This window comes from Pagrus pagrus (assembly GCF_965226575.1).
Source record: "Pagrus pagrus genome assembly, contig: HAP1_SCAFFOLD_58, whole genome shotgun sequence".
Lineage (NCBI taxonomy): Eukaryota > Metazoa > Chordata > Actinopteri > Spariformes > Sparidae > Pagrus > Pagrus pagrus.
In genome coordinates, this window is record NW_028175405.1 from 352,368 (window position 1) to 374,067 (window position 21,700).

Here is a 21,700-nt window from a genome sequence, read left to right on the forward strand (position 1 = left end):
AAACAATGGATTGTGGTGCTGGTTCTGACCCCGAGGGAACTTTACATGTGTATAATTACAAATACGACAGACCACAACCGTATAACTAGGAGTCCATTATGCACATTAGAGAGCAGAGAGACACCAGGAGGAGAATTGATGGCCAGAGGAGAGAGAAATTGAGCTGTGGTGTCAGGACAGTCAGTGCAGAGTTGGTCAGAGACTGGTGGCTTAGCTTACTGTATACGCATTAGCTACGGATATGCTTACATCACAACATCGTACAGATTACTACCATGTATCATGCAATAAAAAAACTAGTATTGATTATCTAATACATGTCGGAGTACTGATACTTACCAATGACAGAATATATAGAATATTTAGATTGACTACAGTAACATTATGACACAAGTTTGGTGAGAGAACATACATTTTATTAAAAACTGACTCATGAAAGTCATGACGTCAATTCTTCCCCTCAACAGCCAGCAGATGTCACTATTTTGACTGTATCGAATGCTTCGAAGCAGTGCATCATTTTCCAGGCAACTTTGTCAAAGTGGTTCAGTGCTTCAGAAAGCTTCGGTTTCACCACCACTAGGCAAAAGTTGCAATGATGGCTAAGGTGACCCATTCAATGGGTAAAATAATAATAAATAAAAGTCAGATAGCCAGCTTTACAGTGTCACATTTCATTGATTAATTTGGTGTTCCTGTTCAACCACTAGATGGCAACACCAGACATAAAATATTCATACTATTCAGTATTTTTTGTATAGCTAGGCTATTTAAATGTCTCAAATACAATAAATTTGGTTCCACAATAAAACACACATTAACAGATACATTGTCATCTAATAGTTTGCCCATGAAATCACATTTAGCACAGTCTACAATTTATAGCCATCATGGATGCCATAGCGATAATCAAATCAAATTACACTATCATCAAAACTGTAATTAATCAAAATTTTCCAGAACATATTCAGTTTATATTTGGCTGGCAATATGCAATCAATACAACTATTTACAATTCAACATTTGGAGAGTACAACATAACACAACTCACCATTTAAGAACACACTCACTCATCACTTGTATTGGAATTTAGCTCGCCTCTCTTTCAAGCAAGCAAAGCGATCAATCACCCTCTCATTGAAATCAGGCATGTTCCTGACAAGTTCCCTCTCCATGGAAAGCAGGCCCAATGCATTCAGACGTTCCTGTCCCATTGTATTTCTCAGGAATGTCTTGAACCTCTTTAAGGTGGAGAAACACCTCTCAGCTTCAGCTGTTGTCATTGGAGTGATTATGAGGATGTTCAACAGCGCCACAGTCTCAGAGAAGGTTTCCTGGAGGTTGTAGCTCTGTAGAACCTGGTACAGAGCCAGTGCACTGCAGGAGCCCCTGAAGTCTGGACTTTCGTAGATGAGAGAAAGCTCAGTCCTGAGCCTCTCCTTGTGTAGCATGGGGTATGCCCTCATGGTGGTATTCAGAGCCTCTTCAGGGAATGTTTTCAGATGCCGGTCAAACAGCTCTGCCTCTAGCAGCACGGCACTCACAAGGTAGCTGGTGAAGGAGAACCTGTCTTTGGCATGGCCCAGGATTGTTTCACAGATCTGTTAAAATGATAAAAATGTATAGTCAGTAACACACAATTGTAAAAAAAAAAATTCTACTGGTGTTGGCATGAATGTGGCCATGATCTACTGTATCTACTGTCTCACAGTTCCAAAGTATGCATTTTATTATTCATGCAGACTTATTACTGTATCCTTGTGTGAGTATAATGGACAAGTAATGGGTGAGTAAAACAAATGACTACCATCCATTACTGAATTACTGAAAAAGAGATTGTGACTTTATCACTTGGTTCCAACACTTGAGTATGCCTACATCATTGGTCAGTAGTGAATGCAGATACCTCTTTTGACAGCCTCTGCTACTCTTGTTCATAAGGCTCTCCTTGATCTTGTGGTACCTGGTGCTTCTTGCTGCTGCTGTTGAGAGGAGCTTTGGTCCCTGAAGGGAGACAGATCAAAAGTGTGAGAATATGATGACAGTATGTCAATGCCATTATCAATAATTACTCTCTTTAAAAAAAACAGTAATACTAGTAAGTAATAAAAAATTGCCGCGAAACTCTTTCATTCACCAATATTTTGTTATGATACGCTAGTGCTATTCCCCTCTGAGTCCGGGGGTTAGCGGTTATCAACACCCGGGGTCTGTAGGTTGACCTACTGACCTCTGACCTGGACGATATCATCTCCGACCGCTGCCCGGCTCATTCTGATAATAATCATTCCGCTTCGGCATTCGGGTCCATTTTTAGTGCAACTAGCCAGAGCTTTAGTAAGTCTAGGTTGCGGAGAGGAAGCTGAACTTCGTCCAGCTGCTCATTTTGTTCAGACAAGTCGGACACACGCAGAAACGAACCGTAGCATTAGCGATAGCAACAAGGCGCGCCACAGTCGGAGATGACATCATCCAGATCAGAGGTTAGTAGGTCAACCTACAGACCAACAGCTAACCCCGGACTCAGAGGGGAATAGCAGTAGCGTATCATAACAAAATATTGGTGAAATTAACGAATTTTGCGGCAGATAATGTGTTATTTAGAGGCTACATTGCACTGCCCTGTGTACTTGCATTATACAGATATACGCGGCTCTCAGCTGGATCTAATTTCGTTGGAACGACTTGTAATGACACCAAAGTTATCTGGGTGACTAAATGATCGTATTTTATGCTAGAAATAAGGTCCAGATTGTAAAAAACGGTTATTATCCATTAATAATCAAAAGAAATATACCATCTGACCCATTTAAAAAAAAAAAAAACAGTGTTATGAGTATGAAAAGCCTCAGAGTTATCAATGTCCTGTATCAAATCATGAATGCTGGCAGTGAATATGCCAACAGCTTCCTCCTTGTTGATCTTCTGGAGGGATCTGGAAAGGGGAGCCGCAGCAGACGAGGACAGGACAGTGCTGCACTCAGTGTCGCACTCTCAGAGAATCCATGAGGAGCCAAAAATGCTGACAGACATGAAAGACATATGTGAAAGGCAGAAGATTACAGTACATAAATAACACAAGATATACAAACTGAAATACAAGTTATGATACTTTTTCATCAGAAATCACAAGAAGACCCTTACCTGCTTTATTTTTGCACAAGTTCCCTCCTGCGTCTCAATGTTTCTTTCCGTTGGAGTTACTTACTTCAGTTTCTCCACAACAGGCTGAGCAGTTAGTAAATAGAGACATAAGCTGGCTTTGGCACACAATGAACTTGTCAGTAGCCTAAAATTACCTATTAATTTGCACCATGACACATCTTGGGCTGTGCCTGGAAAGCTAGGATAATAAGAGGTCAATCTTTATACAAATATGTAACTTAATACATTCAATGGTTGGTTTACTACATATACCCTTGTCCAACCTGCAATCCCATACAACAGCTCTGTCACAGAATGTGTTCAAGTGTGTTAAAAATGGAGGTCAGATAGTGTTGGAGTTGTACCGCCTGTATGCATATAGATAGCATATATAACTCGAAAAATTGTATTTCCTGCGAAAATACAGCGTGAATGCTGACGGCTGAAGTGATTTCGGAAATCTGCTGAATGTGCTGGAAAACACTTGCCTAATGCATAAAAAATGCATACAACTATGAGAATGAATGGTCAAGAATTTGCAGAAAAAGCTGTCTTTTTTCAAAAGCTGAAAAGTCAAAGGCGGAAAAGTAATAGGTTCAAAGAGCTTAAAAAGCTGAACATTTTGATAATTGGATGGTTTCTCTAGCTGAACATGAAGCTGAATATTTGAAAAGGATGAAAAGGCTGAAAAGCTGAAAAGTAATAGGCTGAAAGAGCTTAAAAAGCTGAACAGTTTGACAGCCAAACAGTTTCTGTAGCTGCATATGCTGGAGCAATAGCAGAACCAAAGTTGAAAATGTCCCCAAAAGAATGAATGGGAAAACACCTCCCAAACTCCTGCAGGTTTAGAAAAAAGTGTAATGGTTATGGCCAAAATATGTATACAGTGAGTAACAGGAGACATTGCTGAACCATGTGATGTCTTTTTTATTTCTGTAAAGTGAAAAATGAGGGAGCCAGAGCGAGAGACAAAACCGGTACCGTCTGCTCCACTCCAGAAATTTAGGCTCAAAGTTAACACTGCAGCTTATGGGGGAGTTGCTGGAGTGCTTGTCGCTCGAGGGCTTCTACAGCCAAAAGTTTAAGTCCTACATCTGAAATAAGAACATCACCTGAAAGCCAACAAGATTTCCTACATTTCTATGTATATATTGTCTATGTGAAGTAAAAGCTGTGGGACGCAAATCAAGATGAAGAGAGTTTTTTCTCAAGTTTTTGCAGCTGCTCTCCACTCTAGCGATGATGTCACCCACTCTAGCTCACGCAAATGTTATAAAACAAGACTTACAAGTGGCTGTTCACGTTCAGCTGAGTCTCTGTCTGATCCGTTACTGTCTCCTGCCGGGGCGGCAGCACCAGCAGCTGCTGACAGACAGCGGTCCGGATGAGGCTGTCGGCACCGAAGGCACCGCACCGCACCGGGGGTTGGAGGGGAGAGGGGGGCGGGGGGTCGCACAGTTCTTGCTTCGGAATCCCAGTTGAACTCCATCAGATCGCTGGAGTGATAATCCTCTGGTTTAAACTGAGCGACACACAACCGAGTTTTTCGTAGCTGACGCAGAGGTCAAGCCCCGTCTCTTCAGCTGCACAACACGCACCCAGGCACGGAAGATAGCACCGTTTTTTTTCTGGTGGACCGGTGGACTCGATGTCGTGACAGGCTGGAGTTTGTGAAACCACCACAAACTGAATAATTTACCATGTCCATGATAACGCAATCCAAACCTGCTGTAAACACACTGACTCACGATAAGACGACCGCTCTGACAAATAGCCATCTGCTCCCACACTAAGCTATGGCAGCTGCTAGCATACAACTCCCTCTTGTGACGTAATATGACGCGATGTTGGAAAAAAAAAAGAGAGAGAGACAGAGAGAGTTTTTAGGCGCTGTGCTCACTTTTTCGGTTAAATTTGTGCTCTTGTGTCTTGAAAAAACATTTCAAATCCTCACTCAACTTTTCAAATGGTATTTTTCACACATTACATTTATTTTGTAAACCAGTATAACCTGCAATATGAAAAATCCTTAGGCACACTTGTATTGGGGGGTCAACCACCGTGCAAAATTTAGGGTCTCTAGGGTCAAAGGGGGCCATTTAAGGCCAAAAAAGACATGTAAAACTGTTTAACAAAAATATCAAAACTTTATTCTAAATGAATACGATTTGAGTATGTTGCTCAGCTAAAATTGTAATACAAGAACATTTTGGTCCCATAATTGGAGCGTTCTTCGCTTTCCTAGTGGCCAGCAGTTGTGAGCTTTTGGAATAGATAACAAGTTTCAAGTCATTCAGTTTGTTGGAATGGTGAGCCTCATTTGGTTTAAAAATGTGAAAGTTTGAAGGCCCGCCTACCAAAAAGTAGATGTTTAATCAAAGCCAAACCAATGCTTATCTACTCATCTGGGGCTACAGAACAACATATCAAAAGCTCAGACTTCCACGACCTCTATAAAAAAAATGCTATAAATTTGTCAGTATGTCAGAGGGTGTAACACCCTTGGGTTTTTGAAAAGGACCTTTTTTCTAAATGACTTATATTTTGCTTTCGTATTCTTGTGTAGGGGCCCCAAGACAACCTCCATGCAAATTTTGGGGTCTCTAAGGTGAAAGGGGGCTGCATGGCAGCCAAAGAGACAGGGGGTATTAAAGGTGAAAAAACAGGATTGAAGGGATTTAGCCAGATTTTTATGTTGCTCACTTATAAGTGTCATACAAAAATATTTTTGTCCCATAATGATTAGAGCTTTCTAAAGCTACTTAGCTTTCCTATTCAAAACACTCTGTACACATTCAGGATGACAAACTCTGTTATTCCTCTTAATCTGCACACAAATGCACCAGTCTGCTTCGAGTCGGATTATGCTGACCACTGGGGCATACCTTTTATGCAAGAGTGTTACTGTTCTGTGCATGTTTAAAATACTTTTATTAAAACATGTTACTGTATATCCTACTGTATAGCCTCCCCTTTCACCCCCTCCATGCCCCCGGCTTTACTGTGCGGTCCCGGCCGGTGGAGCCCCCGCTGCACCATCCACCGGGCCGCCGGTAATGCTCCACTGTCACACCAACTGGGGTAAAAGTCCTCGCAGACATTTCATGGGACACATAAATAATCAAAGTGCACGTGCAGCTAGTGGAAACGAGCCAGGAAAGAGCATGCATGACAGCGTGACGTGAGCATTTCCTCAGAATGATTGACATGTTGGAGGACAAATAAGATGATCCACCCGGGGTGCTGCATTTGCAATGTTATAAAAGGTTGGCCACCAGAAAAATATCTATGACCCAGTAGGATTACAACCTATATGGACAAGCAAGTTAATTTTTTTGCTGGAAATCCAATATGGCCACCACAATATTAGCCCCTGTATAATTGAGGTGAATAGGGCAAAAATTTAAACTAAGAGATATATCCATGAAACTTCACAGGTTGATCACTGACATGAATAAGAACATCCTTTGTATTGGAGGTTTCCATGAATATATATTTAAATATGCAAATAGGGCATTATTTGATTACATTTGCCTTAGCCTAACCCTAACACTGTAAAGTAACTCGGATTAATGGGTAGTCGGACTTTTGGGTGGTCGGACTGACGTATGCTCCCCCAATTCTGTATGGAGGCAATTTCCCGAGCAGCATCAGAAATCTCTCTAGTGAGAGGGAGAAGACAGACTTCAAAGCTAAGGCTGTTAAGAGAGGACTCAGGGTGGGGGAGGGGATGCCACCATAGGATGCCACTCAACAGGCTTAGAAACTGACCTTCAGTGTCACTACAATGAGCTGCCAGAGCTAAAATATCAGTCTTTCCTAAATATTGTCTCAATATTCAGCCTTCCATGATAAGTCATTTCTTACAAGTTACAAAATTTAATAGAAAAGAAAAATTCTAATTGTATTTTTTATTTTATTTTCAATAGTAATTTAAATATACATATCTGGTATAAAATATGTGAAAATCCCTATTAAAGATAAACAGCATTTAAAAAGTTCAGACTTGTGCTGCTCTGTATCTCAGATTGAATAAGTGCCATACTACATGCTCCTCTGAAAGTTCACAGTCAGGTCAGGTGCAAGTCAGGGTGGGGGAGGGGAGCTTTCAATGCACCTGCACCTCCAAACTCCCTCCAAAAACACTGCTGCGTTCAAGGCAGGCAGGAATTACTGATTTCCTGGAACTGAATAAATAATGATTATTAATACATGTTTAACTTCTTAATCCCTTTATGATTTGAAATTATTTGAAGATAAAAAAATATTTTAACTCATTTTTACTAATCAAAACCATCCCATGGCTTGCATGACTGAGAATATTAAGATTATTTCATTTTTAATAGGCAGTTTTCGTAGTATTCACTCTGCTTAAAACTATATTTGAAGTAATTATTTAATATGGGAGTAATTACCTCAATCTGTAGTATTTTTGCATTGAAACATTTGATAAAAGTTTCCTTTCAATTTGAGGCCATAACAGTAGTGAAGTTTCCCACTGCCTGTGAATGCAATCGGAGAAGCGGATCGTGCAGAGAAGTTGACTGAGGACTGGAGGTATGTTTGCGATACTATTTTTTTTAAATTAATTTTTGCATGTTATCTTGTCGACATTCAAATTACCCCATTTACTAAATGTTTGAAACCTTAATTACTATCGTCTATTGTATCCTCGTAGCATGAAGTCCGCGAATAAAGCCAAGCCGTATTAGGTCGATTGTAAAGTTACAAAATACATAAATTACGAGATTGAAACAAACAGTGAAAGTGATTCAGATTTTAATGATTAACATCTGTGATAGACTGCCATGAGCTGTTCTGATGGCACAATCCTTTGTGCATATGGTGGCATGCAAGGTTAGCCACAACCACTAGCCACAGCTGTAGTCACCATGGATTTTATTTCAACCAGTATGTAACAAATTACATTTCCATGCTCAACGCTTTTTTTTTTAATGTCGACTTACTCGATTGTGATTTTATACAAAGACGTATTGAAAATGTCAAGATTAAACTCTGCAGGGGACGTCAGCGCCGTTTTGGGAGGAACGCGCATAGTCAAAAATGACCTCCTAGTGTTTACCAAACCACACCTTGACCTTGTTGGAAAGCGTCATGAGGTCAAAGAAAGATGTGAATGAGAATTCAAAAGGACTGAACTGTCTGCGGTGCTCAGAGAATCCGACTACACTATGTCTTCGGGTGTTATTGACATGGTCTGCGAAGGAACAGAAGCACATGGCTAATTCATATGCAAAATAATGTCATCAGACTGTTCGGACCTTCTCTTGAATTATAAACTGTAATTATAAACTTGAGAGGCAGAAGAAACTTTCCTGGAGAAATATACTTAACCATGGGCGAAACTTTAGTTTCAGAAGTGGGGGGGACACAAGTAGGAACGGCAAATTTGTGTACGCATAGCGCGTGTTGTGTTCTGTAACGCTGTTACGTTGGAGTGTCACTAGATGGCACCACTGAATAAGACAGGACTATGTATGTAGGTGAAGAGAAGAAGAAGGAGCTGTTGTTATGAAGCTGTACTTCCTGCTGAAGATGTTGAGTAAAGTCCCTTGAGCTTACAAGTTGGTTTTCATTCTTCACTACACCACAGTGCGCTCGATTTCTGCCTGCGTAGAGCTTAAATCATGCCATTTCTATTTAACCCTAGCCTACTATTTTGTCATTAGCCATACTGCCAGTGGCGGAGCGTGGGTCTCAGCACAGAGAGGGAGGAGCATTCTCGATGGGCCCTTGTGATAGTTATTTAAACATTGCATTTATTCCATTATTTAAACATGCTAGTCACACTAAATATTTCTGCAGAAGACAATGCCACAGATCACCCCCTCTGACACACACACACACACAGGTCACTGTCTGAGTCAGTGGCTACCATGTCTAAGCCATGTAGCTACCATGTTAATTGTAGACTGTCTGTGTCCATTTAATGTTTGTGTTGTACCAAAGACATGGTAGCTACTGACTCAGCCAGACATCAACCTGCTTGAGCTTTCAGCACCATAGACAGTGTTGGTCACAGACTGACAGTCAGACACAAATCAACTCAACTCAGTAACCAATCACACAAGCAGCTCCATGGCTCCATGTTGTCCCTGTGTGATGTTCAGGACAGGTGAGGACAGTCTGAGGACAGAGAGCTCTGAGGTTGAAGTTTATAATTATGAAATGCACCGTGAGACTGTGACAGGTCTGTACGTCTTGACCACATGTCAGCTGTTCAGCTGTAGTAGAGGAAACTCCGCTGTTCTCAGCTCCACCGCAAGGAGCGCTTTTATTTTTATTTTTATTTATTTTTTTAATTTAGCTCCGGTAGCGACCCGGCTGAAATGCATGAGGATGCGCGGATCCGGTGTATTTATCAAGGCTTGGTCATCCTGCTGAGGCACCGGGTTGGTTTGAGCTGCGTTCATGAAGCCAGTCTTTAATCTCGCGTCTCCAACTTGTTCAGAACGCTGCTGCCCGATTTTTAACAGGCACGTCCAGGTGTGAACACATTACCCCTGTGCTGTCGTCACTCCACTGGCTTCCAGTTCGTTTTAGAATTGATTTTAAACTTTTATTGTTTGTTTTTTACTCCATTAATGGCCTGGCTCCCTCCTACCTGTCAGAGATTTTAACTGTCCGCGATCATGGCAGGGCCCTCCGTTCTTCCGGCCAGCTCCTGTTAGAGGTACCAAGGTCAAGACTTAAACAGTGGGGCGATCGTTCTTTTGCTGTCACAGCTCCCAGGCTGTGGAACAGACTGCCCCCTGACATTCGCACCACTACTGACCTCAGCCTTTTTAAATCGAAGCTGAAGACACACTTTTTTAGATTGGCATTTAACTCTGACTAGGGTAGTCCTGCTCTTAGGTGTACTTATTTTGCCTGTTTTTTACTTAATGCACTTTTAGAGGGCCTTTAACACCCTGCAGCACTAGTAGTACTTTCTTGTGTTTTCTTGCAGCACTGTAGCACTTTCCTGTGTTTTTTATGTATTGCTTTTATGTATTATTTTATTGTTTTGATGTAAAGCACTTTGGGTACCGTCTGGCTATTGTAAAGTGCTATACAAATAAAATGTGATTGATTGATTGATTGATTAAGTTAGAGGCTACTTTCAAACTCGTTACTCACTGGTCGTCAGCGTTTTAGCGATCGTACAGCCTGAGGCCAGTATACAACAGGTAACGGTGTTGTTGTCTCTTTTCACCTCCTCTCTTCCTTGTGTGATCAGTGCGCTGCATACACGTTTTAAACAGAGATGGCTAAGCGCCTGGTTTAACATATTAGTTAGCTAACGTTAGCTACAATAGTGTATAGAGTAAAGTTAGAAATACCAGTAATGACTAATCAACTCACATTTTCTTTCTTCCTTTTTAGTCCCGTTCCAAATAAGGACTTTAAGTTGAGCTGTCGGCTCCTTTTCATCTTTTTGCTGCTGTGCCGCGTCCTGTCTGTGTCTTTGATTGAGCACGTAGTGTGAGGGGGGCTTCCGAGCGGTCAGTTTACGCAGGGTTTCTTGTTGTTTTGCAATTACAGCCTGTGCCTACTGTTAGTTTTCAAAGTGTAAAAAGTGGGGGGGACAAAAACATGATTTTGAAAAGTGGGGCGGACATGTCCCCCCTGTCCCCAGTGGAAATTGCGCCCTTGTCTTCATAGCAAACAAGTTTTTACCTGGAATTTAATTCATTAAGGGTGAAAACTGGCTTATGTCAAAAATGAGCCTTTCAGAGCGAGAGGAGCCTATTTTTGTCTAAGCTGCATTTCACTGAAAAAAGGTCTTTCAAAGAAGTTTTCTAGCCTGAACAGGTTGAATTTGGATCTTCTTCATGGCAAAGGATTTTTTACCTGGAATTTAATAGATTAAGGGTGAAAACTGACTTATGTCAAAAATGAGCATTTCAGAGCGAGAGGAGCCTGTTTCTGCACTGTACAGTAGCCTAAGCTGCATTTCACTGAAAAAAGGTCTTTCAAACAAGTTTTCTAGCCTGAACTGGTTGAATTTGGATCTTCTTCATGGCAAAGGAGTTTTTACCTGGAATTAAATTCATTAAGACTGAAAAGTGGCTTATGTCAAAAATGAGCGTTTCAGAGCGAGAGGAGCCTGTTTTTGCACTAAGCTGCATTTCACTGAAAAACGGTCTTTCAAACAGGTTTTCTAGCCTGAACTGGTTGAATTTGGATCTTCTTCATGGCAAAGGAGTTTTTACCTGGAATTTCATTCATTAAGGCTGAAAAGTGGCTTATGTGAAAAATGAGCGTTTCAGAGCGAGAGGAGCCTGTTTTTGCACTGTACAGTCGCCTAAGGCTGAAAAGTGGCTTATGTGAAAAATGAGCGTTTCAGAGCGAGAGGAGCCTGTTTTTGCACTAAACTGCATTTCACTTAAAAAAGGTCTTTCAAACAGGTTTTCTAGCCTGAACTGGTTGAATTTGGATCTTCTTCATGGCAAAGGAGTTTTTACCTGGAATTTAATTCATTAAGACTGAAAAGTGGCTTATGTCAAAAATGAGCGTTTCAGAGCGAGAGGAGCCTGTTTTTGCGCTGAAAAGTGGCTTATGTGAAAAATGAGCGTTTCAGAGCGATAGGAGCCTGTTTTTGCACTGTACAGTCGCCTAAGGCTGAAAAGTGGCTTATGTGAAAAATTAGCGTTTCAGAGCGAGAGGAGCCTGTTTTTGCACTAAACTGCATTTCACTTAAAAAAGGTCTTTCAAACAGGTTTTCTAGCCTGAACTGGTTGAATTTGGATCTTCTTCATGGCAAAGGAGTTTTTACCTGGAATTTAATTCATTAAGGGTGAAAACTGGCTTATGTCAAAAATGAGCATTTCAGAGCGAGAGGAGCCTGTTTCTGCACTGTACAGTAGCCTAAGCTGCATTTCACTGAAAAAAGGTCTTTCAAACAAGTTTTCTAGCCTGAACTGGTTGAATTTGGATCTTCTTCATGGCAAAGGAGTTTTTACCTGGAATTTAATTCATTAAGACTGAAAAGTGGCTTATGTCAAAAATGAGCGTTTCAGAGCGAGTGGAGCCTGTTTTTGCACTAAGCTGCATTTCACTGAAAAAAGGTCTTTCAAACAGGTTTTCTAGCCTGAACTGGTTGAATTTGGATCTTCTCCATGGCAAAGGAGTTTTTACCTGGAATTTAATTCATTAAGGCTGAAAACTGGCTTATGTCAAAAATAGACGTTTCAGAGCGAGAGGAGCCTGTTTTTGCGCTGTACAGTAGCCTAAGCTGCATTTCACTGAAAAAAGGTCTTTCAAACAGGTTTTCTATCCTGAACTGGTTGAATTTGGATCTTCTTCATGGCAAAGGAGTTTTTACCTGGAATTTAATTCATTAAGGGTGAAAAGTGGCTTATGTGAAAAATGAGCGTTTCAGAGCAAGAGGAGCCTGTTTTTGCACTGTACAGTCGCCTAAGCTGCATTTCACTGAAAAAAGATCTTTCAAACAGGTTTTCTAGCCTGAACTGGTTGAATTTGTGTGGCGGAGCGCTGTTGAACGCCCGTCATTTCCTGACCGGCGCGCTCTCTCTGTCAGAGAGTGCCGGTGGGGCGCCTCATTGTTCCGGCAGAGCCAAGCTCCTTATCACCTGTTTCCCCGCCGGCCGCATGTCGCGGTCCAGCAGTGACATAAACTTTTTACCCTGAACTCTGTTCTCCCCTCCGTGGGTTGTCGAGGGTGCACACTCGGCGCCTACGCGACACGTACACACACACACACACACACACACACACACACACACCTACACACATGCTCACCTGCTGTTGCTGCGGAGGTCTGTCTCGGGTTCACGGGCCGAACCGAGGCAGTTCCGGGCCATGTCATAAGTAGCGCACTGTGGCATGCTTCCATGGGTCAGGCGACCATGGACTAAACTATGTGTGTTAATTGTTTTGAAATATTGTTAATGTATGTGTTCTGTGGGAAAAGTGGCACAGCCATATGAGGGGTTATTAGTGCCACAGTACTGGGGTTATATTTAAAGGGGTTCTGTTAGTTTTGTGCTTTGTTTCCCAGTTTATGTTTCTTAACCCCTGTGTTTTGTTAATTGGTTTGCCCGGGGGAGGGGCCAAGGGGGTTTTTAAAGAGAGCTCGGCTCACTTGAAGGAAGGATTCGGCTGAGTGGCATGTGGATAACAGTTGCTGCCTGTTCCTTGTAAATATTTTTTTTACTCTGTCATATTGTAAATATTCCTGCGTTTTTTTTGTTGCTTTGCCACCTGTGGGTATTTTTGTCTTTGGGTTTTTGGTGTAATAAAAAGAAAATCACCAAACTAAAGTTTGCCGACTGGGCCATCATCTTTCCAAACCAGCGTTTCAAAGTATCGAACCCCGACATTTGGTGTCAGAAGTGGGATGGCCAGTCGACGAGGGCGCATCCGGTACACAGGAAGACGGGTACTGGGTTGCGCTCACAAAAGGAGGAACCAGTGCAGGACAAAGATGGCGAGGAGGGAGCCTGGTCCACAGCCGAGGAGGACGAAGGGGGTGCGGCGGCCCCAGTCCGGCAGGCCGGCCCTGGAGCTCCAAGTCCAGGAGAGGAGCTGGTGTTGGTCATGAGGACCTTCCTGGAGGGACAGCAGAGAAGAGAGGAGGGGTTCCTGGCAGAGCTCAGGGGACTCCAGGCTTCGTGGCCAGCCCCGCAACTGGATCAGGCAGTGGCAGGGCCGAGGCCGGTAGCACCTGTCCCTGCACCTGGGTCCCTATCACCATCTGAGAGGTCGCTGATGAGCCTTAGAATGGACTTACCTACACCTGCTGCACCGCGCCGCAGTTCACCCTTAAGGGCGGCAAGGTTTGGGGTGAGCAGTGGGACAGAACCTCCGAGGCCGGAGAGCAGACCCTTTGGTGACCCCAAGATTCCCCAGTACCTGGCTGGGGAGGACATTGGAAATTACCTGCTTCGCTTCGAGCGGATTGCCAGAACGTGTGGTTGGCCAGATGGTGAGTGGGCGTGTCGCCTGGTGCCGCTACTCACTGGGAAGGCGCTAGAGGCGTACACCGCTATGGACGAGGAGAGGGCTCATTCATACCCGGACCTGAAGGCGGCACTCCTGACCAAGTTTGACGTCTCACCGGAGACGTATTGCCAGCAGTTCCGGGCCATGGCAGTTCCACCGGGAGAGAACCCAACAGAAACTTACCACCGCTTAAAGGGTCTCTACCGTCGATGGATTCGGCCAGAGCAGCATACCAAGGAGCAGATCGGTGAGCAGGTCATCTTGGAGCAGCTGCTGCGAGTCTTCCCAACAGACATCCGCACCTGGGTGAAGGAGCACAAGCCAACGGATGGGTTAGCTGCAGGCAAGCTAGCGCTGCAGTACCTCAACGCACGGAGGGGAGGCCCGCCTGCTTATCACGGTGGTCCCAGTCGCCAGGTTTCGTCGCAGCCCAGACCAGCAGCCAGAGCCAGCCAGCATCCGCCTGGAGAATCCCGGCCCACACCTCGCCAGCGCAGCCCCGGTAAGGAGTTCATCTGTTTCTACCGCCAGCAAGCAGGGCACAAGGCTTCGTTGTGCCCCATCAGAAAAGCTAAGCTTAGCGGGGCATGCTACACTCCTCGGGCTGAGGTTGCAAGTGCTGGGGGAGGGCAACAGCGTTTTAAGGACGTTACCATTAATGGTGAGTCTGTGACTGCTCTGGTTGACTCGGGGAGCTTCCTGACGCTGGTCCGAAGGGAGTTGGTGCCAACGGGCGTGGTGGATTATAGCAGACAGGAAGACATTTTGTGTGTGCACGGGGACAGCCATTCCTACCCCACAGCTGAGGTGACGGTGGTGGTGGATGAGCAACCTTACCTGCTGACGGTCGGGCTGGTGGAAAGGTTACCTGTTGCTGCTATCCTGGGGTGGGACTTACCTGTGCTGCTGGACGTGCTGCTGGAGGCCGGCCCCAAAGACAGTGACCTGGGGAAGGGTTTGTCCGGTTATGTGATCACCCGCACCCAGGCCAGGGCGGGGGTGACAGCCGACCCAGGGCCGAAAAAGGGGCCCGATCCAGAACTCTTTTCAACCCTGGACAGCAGTTTGTTTGAGGGGCCCATGAAGGGGCCCAGGAAGTCTCGCCGCCAGCGGCGGTTTGAAAAGGGGCTGAAGTCCCGGGAGCCGGACTGTGCAAAGGGACTGGCAAAGGGCATGTGGGAGGTGCCAGAGGACATTGGGGCCCTGCAAAGGGAGGATGGGACTCTGAAGTCCTTGTTCGCCAAGGTGGTTGGGGGGCTGGATATGTCAAAAGGGGAGAAAGAATGTTTTGTTGTTGACAGTGATGTTTTGTATGCAGTGGCGGAGGGGGTCAAACGCCTTGTGGTTCCTGTGTCATGCCGGCCGATGATAATGCACCTGGCACACACCTTGCCTTGGGCAGGTCATCTTGGCCGCAACAAAACCTATTTGCGCATATCCCCCAGGTTCTATTGGCCTTCCATGTATGTTGATGTGCAAACCTTCTGCAAAACCTGTCCCACCTGTCAGAAAACTTGCTATGTCTGCCAGTCCGACCGAGCCTACCTACAACCCCTGCCCATGATCTCCACTCCGTTTAGGCGTGTGGCCATGGACATTGTGGGCCCATTGGTGAAGAGCAGTGGGGGGCACCAGTACATCCTGGTGCTCTGTGACTACGCCACACGGTTCCCAGAGGCTTTCCCCCTGCGCACGGTCACTGCTCCTGCTGTTCTGCGTTGTCTTGTTCAGTTGTTTTCCAGGGTTGGTGTACCGGACGAGATCATCACAGACCAGGGGACCAACTTCACCTCCAGACTCCTGCAGCTCTTCCACCGGCACTGGGGATTTCGGCGATCAAGACCACCCTCAGACGGACGGCCTGGTCGAGCGCTTCATTCAGACCCTGAAGAAGATGCTGCAGAAGTTTGTGGCCGACACTGGGAGAGACTGGGACCAGTGGCTGCCCTACCTGCTTTTCGCCTACCGGGAGGTTCCCCAAGCGTCCACAGGGTTTTCCCCGTTTGAGCTTCTGTATGGCTGGGAGGTACAGGGGCCATTGGATCTGCTGCGGAAGACCTGGGAGTCTCCCGCAACCGGCACCAGTGACCGTGGTGTGGTCCAGTTCGTGCTGGAGATGAGGGACCGGTTGGCAAGGTACCGAGACGAGGCCGAGGTCAACCTTCGTGAGGCCAAGCAGACCCAGAAGGCGTGGTACGACCGACAGGCCAGGCAGAGAGAGTTCCAGCCTGGCCAGAAGGTCCTACTCCTCCTGCCATCCTCCAACAGCAAGCAGCTGGCCAAATGGCAGGGCCCGTACACCGTCCTCAGGAAGATGGGCCCGGTGACCTACGAGATCCACCACCCGGACAAGAAAAGGGCAAAGCAGGTTTACCACGTCAACCTGCTGAAGGAGTGGAGGGAGGCTCGGGTTCCCGTGGCGTCTCTGCTGGTGACGGCGGTGGACAGCGCGGGGGAGGAGGAGTCTACCCTCGCCGACCTGAGCCAGTCTGCGGAGCCTGCTCTCGGGCACCTCTCTGCCGCCCAGTCCAGCCAGCTGTGCCAGGTGTTCCAGCGGGTCGCCAAGCTCTTCGCGGCCAACCCGGGGAAGACTGACCTCGTGGAGCATGTGGTCCGGCTGAAAGACAAGGGGCCGGTTCGTCAGAGGGCCTACCGGGTGCCCCAGCACCTGGTGGCCAAACTTCAGAAGGAGGTGGAGGAGATGCAGCGCTTGGGGGTGATCGAGCCGTCGCAGTCTGAGTGGTGTAGCCCGGTGGTCATTGTGGGGAAGAAGGACGGTTCCCTGCGCATCTGCATGGACTTCAGGAAGGTCAACGCCATGTCAGAGTTCGACGCCTACCCGATGCCCCGGATCGACGACCTGCTGGAGAGGATTGGTCGGGCTAGGTTCATCACCACCCTGGACCTCTGTAAAGGGTACTGGCAGGTACCCCTGGAAGCGTCCAGTCGTCCCTGCACAGCGTTCCAGACACCTGCTGGCCTCTTCCAGTTCACGGTGATGCCCTTCGGCCTACATGGAGCACCAGCAACTTTCCAGAGGCTGATGGACCGTGTCCTGCGGAGGTGTGAGGACTACAGTGCTACCTACCTCGATGACGTGGTCATCTTCAGTGCCACCTGGGAGCAGCACCTGCATGATCTGGAGCGAGTCCTGGGCCAGATCCAGCAGGCAGGCCTGACGCTGAATCCAGCCAAGTGTCAATGGGCCTGGGAGGAGGCGAAGTACTTGGGGTACCGGCTTGGACGAGGGGAGGTCCGACCATAGGTGGACAAGGTCGAGGCCATCCGTAGCTGCCCACGCCCTCGCACGAAGAAGGAGGTGAGGTCCTTCTTGGGCTTGGCCGGCTGGTACAGGAGGTTCGTCCCACAGTTCGCCACCCTCGCAGCACCTCTGACAGCACTGACGGCGAAGGACCAGAGGAACCCGGTCATCTGGAACGAGGACTGCGAGGCGGCGTTCCAAGCTCTCAAGGCCTGTTTGTGCTCTTCGCCAGTTCTGAGGAGCCCTGACTTCAGCCAGCGGTTCCTGGTTCAGACCGATGCCTCAGCGGTGGGACTGGGGGCAGTCCTGGCCCAAGGTGAGCCTGGTGACGAGCGACCGGTGCTGTACCTGAGCCGGAAGCTGCTGCCACGGGAGACCAGGTACTCCACTGTGGAGAAGGAGGGCCTGGCCATCAAATGGGCCCTGGAGAGTTTGAGGTACTACCTGCTGGGGAGAGAGTTTGACTTAGAGACTGATCACAGGGCTCTGACCTGGATTAACTCCATGAAAGACCACAACAGTCGTCTCACCCGCTGGTACCTCTCTCTCCAGCCGTTCCAGTTCCAGATCCGACACCGAGCGGGCAAGACCAATGTTGTGGCAGACTATCTCTCCAGGTTGCCGCACATCGTCAACCTCGGGGAGGAGGGGGATAATGTGGCGGAGCGCTGTTGAACGCCCGTCATTTCCTGACCGGCGCGCTCTCTCTGTCAGAGAGTGCCGGTGGGGCGCGCTGCGCCCTCATTGTTCCGGCGGAGCCGAGCTCCTTATCACCTGTTTCCCCGCCGGCCGCATCTCGCGGTCCAGCAGTGACATAAACTTTTTACCCTGAACTCTGTTCTCCCCTCCGTGGGTCGTCGAGGGTGCACACCCGGCGCCTACGCGACACGTACACACACACACACACACACACACCTACACACACGCTCACCTGCTGTTGCTGCAGAGGTCTGTCTCGGGTTCACGGGCCGAACCGAGGCAGTTCCGGGCCACGTCATAAGTAGCGCACTGTGGCGCGCTTCCATGGGTCAGGTGACCATGGACTAAACTATGTGTGTTAATTGTTTTGAAATATTGTTAATGTATGTGTTCTGTGGGAAAAGTGGCACAGCTATATGAGGGGTTATTAGTGCCACAGTACTGGGGTTAGATTTAAAGGGGTTCTGTTAGTTTTGTGCTTTCCCAGATAGCATACGGATGTGGGCCACTTCAGGCAACAATCCGGCACTGTAGGCATTCTTCTGGCCCGCACAAAACAGATGTGAGCCTAAACTGGCCCATGTGGTAAATGCTACATTCGGCCCTTATATCACAAAACAGATATGGCCCATCTTTGGCAAATACGTGGCAGAGTAGGGAATGGTTATTCCTTAAGTGAACCAAGGCTGGGCCACATATGGTTCAGCACACGTGGCCCACCTTTGCTGAAACACATTTGGGCCAGTTTTGGGCAAAAGACGGCAAATTAGCATCGACTAATCTGGATGTGAGCCTAAAGTGGCCAACATATGAGAAAATACAAGTGGCCCACCTTTGCTGAAACACAATTGGGCCAGTTTTGGCCGAAAGACGGCAAGTAAGCATCGACTAATCTGGATGTGAGCCTAAAGTGGCCCACATGTGGTTTAGCACACGTGGCCCACCTTTGTTGAAACACATTTGGGCCAGTTTTGGCCGAAAGACGGCAAATTAGCATCGACTAATCTGGATGTGAGCCTAAAGTGGCCCACATATGAGAAAACACAAGTGGCCCACCTTTGTTGAAACACATTTGGGCCAGTTTTGGCCGAAAGACGGCAAATTAGCATCGACTAATCTAGATGTGAGCCTAAAGTCGCCCACATATGGTTTAGCACACGTGGCCCACCTTTGTTGAAACACATTTGGGCCAGTTTTGGCCGAAAGACGGCAAATTAGCATCGACTAATCTGGATGTGAGCCTAAAGTGGCCCACATATGACAAAACGCAAGTGGCCCACCTTTGTTGAAACACATTTGGGCCAGTTTTGGCCGAAAGACGGCAAATTAGCATCGACTAATCTGGATGTGAGCCTAAAGTGGCCCACATATGGTTTAGCACACGTGGCCCACCTTTGTTGAAACACATTTGGGCCAGTTTTGGCCGAAAGACGGCAAATTAGCATCGACTAATCTGGATGTGAGCCTAAAGTGGCCCACATATGACAAAACGCAAGTGGCCCACCTTTGCTGAAACACAATTGGGCCAGTTTTGGCCGAAAGACAGCAAATTAGCATCGACTAATCTGGATGTGAGCCTATGTGGCCCACTTATGAGAAAACGCATGTGGCCCACCTTTGCTCAAACACAATTGGGCCAGTTTTGGCCAAAAGACGGTAAGTAAGCATCGACTAATCTGGATGTGAGCCTAAAGTGGCCCACTTATGGCTCCACACACGTGGCCCACCTTTATTGAAACACATTTGGGCCAGTTTTGGCTGAAAGACGACAAGTTAGCATCGACTAATCTGGATGTGAGCCTAAAGTGGCCCACATATGGTTCCACACAGGTGGCCCACCTTTGTTGAAACACATTTGGGCCATTTTTGGCCGAAAGACGGCAAGTTAGCATCGACTAATCTGGATGTGAGCCTAAAGTGGCCCACATATGGTTCAGTAACATTGTGGGGTCCATACTTTGTGAAGTACAAATGTGCCAGGACAAGAAATGACAAGACAAGTTAAGTTAAGTTAGTTTGCTTCTCTCATTGAACCGCTGTCCACTATTCAGGGTATAGGGGATAACAGGACCCAAATGCAGACTCAAATGGAACAGTTTATTATTTTAGAAAGAGGTAAATAAACAGGTAATCAAAGTCCAACAGAAATAAAGTAGCAACAAAAGAGTCAACGAGCCTAAGTCTCGGACAGGGGAAAAAACAAGGAATCCAAAGTGCAAAGTGCAAGTAGATATTCCTTTTTCGGTGGAAATGTTCCATGATGGGCATGATTGGCAATGTTGCAGCATGAACGACCTGCAATATTGATCCTTCACTCATTCTGGAAGAAGCTCGCCACTAATGGAGCCCCCGTCCAGCTTCTTTGCTGGAGCTTGAAGCAGTTAGAGGACTGAAGACCTTTAGGCCTGAACTGCCTTAATTGTGTTCTCCACTATGGAGGTGAGAATTTTATCCAAGCTAATGTCTATCATGAACAACACATCCCCATGGCAAGCCCGGATGTTGCACCCATGATACAAAGAGAAACAAAACCGTTCATAAAAATCTGAGAGAAAAAAGTTAACACAACAAGCGGATGGTGAATTCTGAGAGTTGTTATCCGTCTGATACCAGCAGGAATTACATACAGTAGGCATAGTCAAGTTTAACTTGTTCTTCTCTTAGTGCAATATTATCTGTCAGTATAAATAATATGCTGACTGTGATGAATTTGTTGTTTGTTGATCAAAGTTAATTTATAAAAATATATATATATTGACCAACAATTCTGTGTTTTCTCTGATTTGAGTATATGCATTTTCATGTGTGGCCAATGGAATGTCCTTCCAGAACTTATTCTATGTACAAATCCCTACATGTTCTCATGCTTGTCAAAGCGCTGGTTACTGAGGAAGCGAGTTTGCACACATTGTTGAGTTACATGTGTGTATACGTGTCTGGTTATTAATATGTGTATGAATGTGGTTATTAGAGGAGGATAGTTGGACTGTTATCTGTTTGAATGTGTGATAAGAGTAAGAGAGAGTATGTGCTGTTGTGCACTTCATGATTTAGTGCTCTTGTTCCCTGCTTTTACTAGTGTATTCTGTCTATTTTTAAAATATTATGGTCATCATGTCACTCATATTTCAATGATTTTAATACTGTATCTGCTTTAACTTTACCTGCCCAGGGACTACAGGCGGAACTATAACCTGGCTCAAAGCATCTCTTCTTGTCTTACAAGATTAATGTTTTTTTGTGCATTGTCCCTGTTTTAAATAAATAAATTCAATTCAATTCATTAAATTCACAACATACTGTACATTCCTTGACCGAGTGTGCCAATAAGAGCATAGCCTAGGCCAAGAGTGACAGTTCATTTGTGAACAGAAACCGCTCCCACCTGCTCTCTGTGTCACATAGAAAATGACTGGCAGGTCGACATTGGAAAATGTATTGACCTACATTTACCTGAACATATCACCCACAGTGACAGTGTTTGTTTTTTTTTTTTTTTTTTTTTATTAAGTCAACGCTATTAAGTCTGTAAGGATCGTATCTTTATTCAAACTCTACTTTCCGTTATGTTTTTTTCCGCTTTAAGTTGGAGTTTTCCAAATTACGAGTCTTTTGAATGCATCATAT

The 21,700-nt window shown here is 46.0% G+C and overlaps 1 protein-coding gene across 2 annotated transcripts; it reads right to left on the reverse strand.

The window, feature by feature from the left end:
* Positions 1-400: 400 nt before the first annotated feature.
* LOC311253864 (uncharacterized protein) lies at positions 401-2,442 on the reverse strand. 2 transcript variants are annotated; one of them, XR_014621989.1, is made up of 2 exons: positions 1,907-2,442; positions 401-1,601 (listed from the first exon to the last, which is right to left on the reverse strand). XR_014621989.1 is itself a non-coding variant. In XM_084384333.1 (2 exons), the coding sequence occupies exons 1-2, from the start codon at positions 2,057-2,059 to the stop codon at positions 1,074-1,076; spliced, it is 624 nt and encodes a 207-aa protein (XP_084240459.1). In that variant the 5' UTR covers positions 2,060-2,442; the 3' UTR covers positions 401-1,073. The 2 variants fall into 2 exon arrangements, 1 of the variants encoding a protein (XP_084240459.1); XM_084384333.1 differs by having other exon boundaries at positions 1,964-2,442.
* Between the last annotated feature and the right edge of the window lie 19,258 nt (positions 2,443-21,700).

Bases quoted from the DNA above. Each gene is read 5' to 3' on its own strand.
- LOC311253864 (XM_084384333.1), bottom strand. From the start codon at position 2,059: ATGGCATTGACATACTGTCATCATATTCTCACACTTTTGATCTGTCTC. The intron at 1,602-1,963 runs GTACCACAAGAT...TCATTTTAACAG, and splicing joins GCAGCAGCAAGAAGCACCAG to ATCTGTGAAACAATCCTGGG.